Below are 9073 nucleotides of genomic sequence, written 5' to 3'. Positions count from 1 at the left end.
AAACTCGGATTACCATGAAACTGGATTCGTTGGATTCGGAACGAAACACCCTTCCAGATGGCACCTTTCCCACTTTGAACAGACCTCTGTAGAGTTCCCGAAATGCCCCTCAAAGTGAAACCGCGTGGAAATAGCGTTACAGCCACGTCTTCTAACCATACACGTTTTCAGTTATAAAAACGTGTTAAAACATGTCCCTTGCCTTCTAGAGACTTATGCCACGTTCCTCCATCAGTGGCACACATTTTCATGCATCCCAATTTCTTGGATTCAGTCCATGCCTCGAGATAAGCCCACAACGCTGAATCAGTCTCGTTGCAGCAGCTTTCCTGCTAATGATGAACTAGCATGTATTCTTTTTGGATAGAGGTAAGTGTGTATATCCAAATTGAAGAAATGACGTACAAATGCACAGGGGCATACCCCAGAAATCAAAGGCTAGGAGGGCAAACCTCTCTAGCCACAACAACTAACTACAAAGATTGTAAGAACAAAATGATGAGAGTGTCAAAAGATATCATCAGAGAATCCCCATGATTTGTGAAGCCATCTATTAGCAGAAGATGGAATCACACCCTGTGTGAGATTAATCGGAGTCACAATACAAAAAGTAATCTCTCTCAGAAGAACACACTCATGTGTAGGGCCATCGCCATGCAAACGAGCATTACGTTCCCTCCAAATGTAGTAGACCGCAGCTGCCAGCATAAGCTTCGCAGCTCGACCCAAGAGTGAACGACCATCCATGTGAGAAAGCCAAGAGATCGTATCCATCCATCTACGCGAGGCCCACGGAATATTACACTTGCCACAAAGAACGGACCGGATGCGCTGAGAGAATGGGCACTCAAAAAATAAATGATCCACATCCTCATGCCCACCCCCACACAAAACACATTGGGCGACCTGAATAATGCCAAAGCGTATAAGCTTAGCTTTAGTATACAAGGCATCCCGGATGGCTAACCAAAGAATAAAGGACATCCTTGGAATAGCTCGGCTATGCCAAACAAGCTTCCACCAGTCCACTCTACTATGACGCGGGCGCAACGACTCCCAAACACCACGAACAGAGAAGAAACCCTTCGAAGCATCAATCCACTGCAAGACATCCGGCCTTCTGCTATCTGACCGGAATGAAGTAGGAGTACTACTAATGAGCTCAAGCCATGCAGGAGAGCGAGAGATAGGCCAGTGCCACTTCTAGCCATCAATAATAGCCTCCACCTTGGCATTCTGCCCAAGGCCAGAATCATAAATAAACCTTTCCCCAAACACCTCAATAAGAGGACCAAGGGGATGCCAATGGTCAAACCAAAGTGAAATACTACTCCCACTGCCCACTCGATATCTCATCTTCCATCGGACAAGGCTGCGAAGACTAAGAATCTTTGGCCAACTCCAAGAGCAATCCCTGGGGCATTTGATCTCCCAAATACTTCAGCCTCGCAAAAGATAAGAGCGAACCCAAGAAGACCAAAGAGAGTTACCGTCATCATTACAGAGAGCCCATAAGTGTTTGGTCATGGCTGCCCTATTCTAAGTCACCATGTTCTTAATGCCCAAACCCCCCCTCCTTAGGCAAACAAATATTGTCCCTTGCTACCTTCGCACCTCTAGTGCTAAGCTCACAACCCTTCCAAAGGAAAGAGCGTAAAGTGGATTCCACCTTCTTAATAATTGATTTGGGCAAGATGAATAAGGAGGACCAATAAACTGGGATGGAAAACAAAATAGATTTGATGAGTTGTAATCTACCCGCAAAGGAGAGAGCACGGCAAGTCCAACTCTTGGTTTTGGCAATAATCCGGTCCACCAACACCTTACAATCAGTAGCCTTTAACTTAGTCGTTATAAGTGGCACACCAAGATACCTAATCGGAAGCACTCCTTCATTATACCTGAGGATATCCAAAAGCTGCACTCGAAGCTCGGAAGGCACTCCACAAATGAACATGCTGCTCTTATCTGGATTTGGTATAAGTCCAGAGAAGTCTCGAAATTGCTGAAGACAACCACCGATCAAAGACACAGAAGCCAAATTCGCTTTACAGAAAATCATAAGATCATCTGTATAGCACAAGTGAGAGATCTTTTTTCTTTCACAACGCCAATGGTACTTGAAACCACTGTCCCTTACCATATTAGCCATCAGACCCGAAAAGATGATAGAGATCAAGGGGCTGGCCGAATGGTTCAAGCTAATTCCAAAGATCCATTACAAGGAATTGGAGGTCCAATGACTAGAGCAAGGGCAAAACAAATGAAAGAAGCTTTATATGGACTAGTCATGGAAATTCAAGAGAAGGAGGCTGCTCTAGAAGACTCTAAGGCTTCACCAAGATTGATAACTTATCTTTACATAGTAAATGCTGAAGAACAAAGCTTGGAGCCATTAAACAAGGCTGATCCATGTGGAGATGCTATTTAGGCCCATTTTTCGTGGGTACTTTTGGGCTTGAGTCTTGTTGTGTTCCTAATTACTTGTACATGAAGTTTTGACTTGTCAACTCGTTTTTCCTAAGTTATTCATGTACTTCGTCGTTAGGAACCTTGAAAGTTGTATCATTTATTATTTTGAAGTTGTAACTTGGAAGTTGTGACTTGGAAAACGTTTTTTACTTATTGCCTTGGAAAGGGGATGGTGTCCTTTCCAATAGCTTAGTTTGAAGCCTATATAAAGGCTGCCATATGTAACCAAGGGATTATTATGAATGAATTAAAGTGTTGGCAAGCTTTGCTATGCTCTTTTGTGTTCTTGGATTAGAATACAAAATTCTGACTTATCAAAGGGAGTGATCAACCTTTGTGGCGTCTTCAAGGATTAGGGTTTTAAGGACTTAGTTTCCTTAGAGTTCTAATCTGATCTCCTACAACTTGTTTTTCTAGCGATCTCGGGGCAAGTATAGCAAATTGATTCAAGGGTTCCTAGGGCAGGTCTCCTGGTGGGTTCTTGTCATTTGGTATCAGAGCTTTGGTTCTTGAAATCAGGTTACTTATCCTTTATCATCTTTGTTCCTTTGTTCTTATTTTATTTCTTTAAGTTTCTTTGTTCGTTCTCTTATTTCTGTTTTTTTTCAGTTCCTTGTGTTTCTTGTTTCCTCTAATCTGTTTTGTTCTTTAATCTTCTGTTACTTAGTTTGATTCAAAAAAAAAAAAAAAAAAGACGAAAAAAAAAAACGAAAAAAAAAACGAAAAAAAAAGAAAAGAAAAGAAAGAAAGAAAGAAAGAAAGAAAGAAGGTTATTGATTAAGGGGCATTAATTACAAGGCTGTTTCACTTGTTGCAAAGCTGAAGACCCCTTGTTGCAAGGTTGTTTCACTTGTTACAAGACCGTTTTACGTATTACAAGGCTGCTTAGCTTGTTCTTATTTCTCCTTGCTTTCTAGTTGTTTCTATTACATATCCTTTACTTCCTTTTGAAGTCTTCTTATGTTCTTGATGCTTTAAGACAATTTTTCTTGTGAGTACCATTTGCCTCATCGAAGTCCTTAAAATTCTGATTTTCTTGGAGATTTGCCACCATCCATCTGATCGCTCTTTGTGATTTGTTGATTTTGATTCTTTCAAGAACATAAAGAGGGCTGGCTTGAGTGGTAAAAGGCAAGAGTGTGAGTTCATCATCAAGAAAAAGCCATAAAAGAGTGTCCACCCGAGAGAGGAGTGTGTGAGGACCTATTCTGTTTATACTAATCTTTTGATTGCAGCATACAAAGATGAGTAGTGGAGGTAGTGAACAACCAGATGTTGATATGAAGTTATGGATGAAAGCCATTGCTGATCAACTTACTAAGCTTGGTGCACGAATGGATGATTTGGAATCACCAAGCAGAATCAAACCTTTGAGGGGGCAGATGTTTGAAGATGATGAAGAAGATTTAGATTATGAATCTTACTCTAGAAGGGGAAAGAAGGCCGATGATTCAAAAGATAATAATCTGGGCAGCATCAAGATGAAGATTCCTATCTTTCAAGGAAAGAATGATCCCGAACTTTACTTGGAATGGGAGAGAAAAGTTGAACATGTGTTTGATTGTCACAACTATTCAAATGAGAAAAAGGTGAAATTGGCAGCCGTTGAGTTCACGGATTATGCAAGCATATGGTGGGATCAATTGATGATTAGTCGGCGAAGGATTGGAGAAAGGCCAATTCGGTCATGGGAAGATATGAAATTGGTAATGCGCAAGAGATTTGTACCTAGCCATTACTATAGAGATTTACATAGAAAGTTACAAAGGCTGGTTCAAGGCTCCATGAGTGTGGAAGACTATTATAAAGAAATGGAGATGGCAATGATTAAAGCTAATATAGAGGAAGATCGAGAGGCTACCATGGTAAGATTTATTGGAGGCTTAAACAAAGAGGTTGCTAATGTGGTTGAATTGCAACACTATGTGGAGATGGAGGAGCTGTTGCACAAGGCCATCAAAATAGAAAAGCAAATCAAGTCCAAAGGATCCAAATCGGGTTTGGCTTCTAGTTCCACATGGAAGTCTAATTGGAAGGATAACAAATCTGCCTCAAAAACAAAAGAAGATGCAAAGCCAAAAGATTCGGTTGCTATTTCAAAAGGTAAAACTGAAACTAACACTTCTTCTAAAATCACGTAATGTTAAGTGTTTTAGGTGCCAAGGATTTGGGCATATTGCTTCCCAATGCCCAAACAAGAGGATTATGATTATGTTGGAGAATGGTGACATTGAAAGTGCTAGTTCAAGTGAGGATGAGATGCCACCCTTAGAAAATTGCAGTGATATTGACATTGAAGAACCTGTACATGGAGATATGTTGGTGACAAGAAGAGCACTAAGCATCCAGCCTAAGGATGATGGTGATAAGGAGCAACGTGAACATATTTTCCATACTAGATGTCATGTGAAGGGAAAGGTATGTACCATGATTATTGATAGCGGAAGCTGCACTAATGTTGCTAGTACTTTGTTAGTTGATAAGCTGGAGTTACCCACCATGAAGCATCCTAATCCATACAAGTTGCAATGGTTAAATGAATGTGGAGAAGTGAGGGTAAACAAGCAAGTGCTCGTTTCATTTTCAATTGGCAAATACACAGATGAGATTCTTTGTGATGTGGCACCAATGCATGCTAGTCATATTTTGCTTGGACGACCATGGAAGTTTGATAGGAAGGTTACACACAATGGATACAAAAACCATTATTCTTTTATGATGAACAACCGCACTGTAGTCCTAACCCCTCTCAAACCTTTGCAAGCTTATGAAGATCAGATTCGGATAGCGAGAGAGTGTAAAAAGAGAGAAGGTGAGTCCGAGAGGAAAAATGCAAATGAAAGGAGTGAGATTGAGAGCAGAGAGAAAAGTATTCAAAAAAAAGAGAAAAGTAAAAAAATGAGTGTGTTTGCTGAAAAAAATGAGGTTAAGAGTGTTATGTTCTCAAGACAGCAACTACTTGTACTTATGTACAAGGATGTTTATCTTTCTACTAACGATCTTAACCCCTCCTTGCCTAGTGTTGTTGTGACTTTATTGCAGGAATTTGAGGACATATTTCCAAAAGAGATTCCTAATGGACTACCACCCTTAAGAGGCATTGAGCATCAAATAGACTTCATGCCCGGTTCTACCATTCCAAACAGACCTGCATATAGAGCTAATCCCGAAGAAACAAAGGAAATCCAAAGGCAAGTGGATGAGCTGGTGAAAAAGGGAATTGTCAGAGAAAGTCTTAGCCCATGTTCGGTTCCTGTCATCCTAGTCCCAAAGAAAGATGGAACATGGCGCATGTGTGTGGATTGCCGAGCCATCAACAAAATAACAGTTAAGTATAGACATCCTATCCCAAGATTAGATGATATGCTTGATGAATTACATGGCTCTTGTTTGTTTTCTAAAATTGATTTGAGAAATGGCCACTATCAAATTCGTATGAAAGAGGGAGATGAATGGAAGACATCATTCAAAACTAAATATGGATTGTATGAGTGGTTAGTGATGCCTTTTGGTTTAACTAATGCACCTAGTACTTTCATGAGATTGATGAATCATGTTTTGCATGCTTTCATAGGTCAATTTGTGGTAGTTTACTTTGATGATATTTTAGTCTATAGTAAGAACTTGGATGAACATGAACAACATTTGCATGCTGTTTTTAGCAAATTGAGAGAACACCAATTATATGCTAATCTTAAGAAGTGTACATTTTGCATGGAATCTGTTGTATTTCTTGGTTTTGTTGTTAGTTCTCAAGGTATTAGCATGGATGAGGAGAAGGTGAAGGCAATCAGGGACTGGCCTACACCTAAGAATGCGAACGAGGTAAGAAGTTTTCATGGTTTAGCAAGTTTTTATCGAAGGTTTGTTAAAAATTTCAGTTCTATTGCTGCACCTTTAAATGAACTTGTTAAAAAGAATGTTATTTTTAAGTGGAATGATCAGCATGAACAAGCTTTCACTGATTTGAAAGATAAGCTAACTAATGCACCTTTGTTAAGTTTGCCTAACTTTGATAAAGCTTTTGAAGTTGAATGTGATGCATCCGGAATTGGAATAGGAGCTGTTTTGATGCAAGATTCCAAACCAATTGCTTATTTTAGTGAAAAGCTAAGTGGGGCAGCCTTGAATTATCCAACATATGACAAAGAACTTTATGCATTAGTGAGAACTCTTCAAACATGGCAGCATTACTTGTGGCCGAGGGAATTCATCATTCATTCTGATCATGAGAGCTTGAAGTTCTTGAAATCCCAGGGTAAGCTTAATAAGAGGCATGCTAAGTGGCTGGAGTTCATAGAAACATTTCCTTATTTCATCAAGTACAAACATGGAAAAGAAAATATCGTTGCTGACGCGTTGTCTCGAAGGTATGCTTTACTTACTACCTTGCAAACTAAGTTACTTGGTTTTGAATTGATTAAGGACTTGTATGCCAATGATTCTGATTTCTGCCAAACATGGAATACATGCAAAAAGAGTGCATCTGGTGAGTATTATAGGCATGACGGATTTCTATTTAAGAAAAATCAGTTGTGTGTGCCTATTTGTTCTATCCGTGAATTGCTTGTCAGAGAAACTCATGGGGGTGGTCTGATGGGACATTTTGGTGTGCAAAAGACTTTAGATATCTTGCATGAACATTTTTATTGGCCTAACATGAAGCATGATGTGCAAGCTGTTTATGATAAATGCATTACATGTAGACAAGCGAAATCTAAAGTTTTACCACATGGCTTGCATACACCTTTACCCGTCCCTAACCAACCTTGGATTGATATTTCTATGGATTTTGTTTTAGGATTACCAAGGTCTCAAAGTGGAAAGGACAGCATATTTGTTGTTGTTGATAGATTTAGCAAAATGGCTCATTTCATTGCATGTTCTAAAACCAATGATGCAATACATATTGCTGACTTGTTCTTTAAAGACATAGTTCGTTTGCATGGTTTGCCTAAGACAATTGTTAGTGATAGAGATGTGAAGTTCCTAAGTCATTTTTGGCGCACCTTGTGGAATAAATTAGGAACTAAACTCTTATTTTCTACTGTTGCACATTCTCAAACGGATGGACAAATTGAAGTAGTTAATAGGACACTCACTACTTTGTTACGTACCATCATTCAAAAGAACTTAAGGCAATGGGAAAAATGTTTACCGCACATTGAGTTTGCATACAACAGAACTGTTCATTCTTCTACTTCATTTTCACCTTTTGAAGTTGTCTATGGCTTTAATCCTTTAACTCCCTTGGATATTCTATCTTTGCCTACTAAAGAACGTGCTAATCTTGATGGAAAGCAAAAGGCAGAATTTGTGAAGGATTTACATGCCAAGGTTCGGGCTAACATTGAAAAGAAGAATGAGCAATATGCTAAGCAAGCCAACAAAGGTCGTGTAAAGATTGTTTTTGAACCTGGTGATTGGGTCTGGGTGCATATGAGGAAAGAACGGTTTCTAACACAACGAAAATCCAAACTACAGCCTAGAGGAGATGGACCTTTTCAAGTCTTAGAGAGGATCAATGACAACGCCTACAAGCTGGATTTGCCAAGCAACTATAGTAATATTAGTGCTACTTTTAATGTTGCTGATTTATCCTTATTTGATGTAGGTGATTCGAGGACGAATCCTTTCGAGGAGGGAGGGAATGATAGAGATCAAGGGGCTGGCCGAATGGTTCAAGCTAATTCCAAAGATCCATTACAAGGAATTGGAGGTCCAATGACTAGAGCAAGGGCAAAACAAATGAAAGAAGCTTTATATGGACTAGTCATGGAAATTCAAGAGAAGGAGGCTGCTCTAGAAGACTCTAAGGCTTCACCAAGATTGATCACTTATCTTTACATAGTAAATGCTGAAGAACAAAGCTTGGAGCCATTAAACAAGGCTGATCCATGTGGAGATGCTATTTAGGCCCATTTTTCGTGGGTACTTTTGGGCTTGAGTCTTGTTGTGTTCCTAATTACTTGTACATGAAGTTTTGACTTGTCAACTCGTTTTTCCTAAGTTATTCATGTACTTCGTAGTTAGGAACCTTGAAAGTTGTGTCATTTATTATTTTGAAGTTGTAACTTGGAAGTTGTGACTTGGAAAACGTTTTTTACTTATTGCCTTGGAAAGGGGATGGTGTCCTTTCCAATAGCTTAGTTTGAAGCCTATATAAAGGCTGCCATATGTAACCAAGGGATTATTATGAATGAATTAAAGTGTTGGCAAGCTTTGCTATGCTCTTTTGTGTTCTTGGATTAGAATACAAAATTCTGACTTATCAAAGGGAGTGATCAACCTTTGTGGCGTCTTCAAGGATTAGGGTTTTAAGGACTTAGTTTCCTTAGAGTTCTAATCTGATCTCCTACAACTTGTTTTTCTAGCGATCTCGGGGCAAGTATAGCAAATTGATTCAAGGGTTCCTAGGGCAGGTCTCCTGGTGGGTTCTTGTCAAAAGACCTCCATGGCTAGGACAAAAAGATAAGGTGACATAGGATCCCCTTGCCACAAGCCCCGAACCCCAGGGAAGAATCCATGAAGTTTGCCATTAATAGAGATGGAGAAGCGAGTAGCGGAGATACACTCCGCAATCCATCTAACAACTCTATCT

General features: G+C 39.6%; 1 protein-coding gene across 1 annotated transcript; it reads left to right on the top strand.

Annotated features, from left to right (window-relative positions):
- The first annotated feature begins 3854 nt into the window (after window positions 1-3854).
- On the top strand, window positions 3855-5834 carry LOC120108619. Its single transcript, XM_039122276.1, has 3 exons — window positions 3855-4450; window positions 4629-5765; window positions 5831-5834. The coding sequence occupies exons 1-3, from the start codon at window positions 3855-3857 to the stop codon at window positions 5832-5834; spliced, it is 1737 nt and encodes a 578-aa protein (XP_038978204.1).
- Window positions 5835-9073: the final 3239 nt, after the last annotated feature.

The sequence above is a fragment of the Phoenix dactylifera genome, unplaced genomic scaffold (genome assembly GCF_009389715.1).
Source record: "Phoenix dactylifera cultivar Barhee BC4 unplaced genomic scaffold, palm_55x_up_171113_PBpolish2nd_filt_p 001434F, whole genome shotgun sequence".
NCBI classification, from domain to species: domain Eukaryota; kingdom Viridiplantae; phylum Streptophyta; class Magnoliopsida; order Arecales; family Arecaceae; genus Phoenix; species Phoenix dactylifera.
The sequence above is the reverse complement of the archived record's forward strand: the minus strand, read 5'-3'. Positions and strand labels throughout refer to the sequence as shown.

Bases quoted from the DNA above. Each gene is read 5' to 3' on its own strand.
- LOC120108619 (XM_039122276.1), top strand. From the start codon at position 3,855: ATGTTTGAAGATGATGAAGAAGATTTAGATTATGAATCTTACTCTAGA. The intron at 4,451-4,628 runs GTCCAAAGGATC...TAAGTGTTTTAG, and splicing joins AAAATAGAAAAGCAAATCAA to GTGCCAAGGATTTGGGCATA.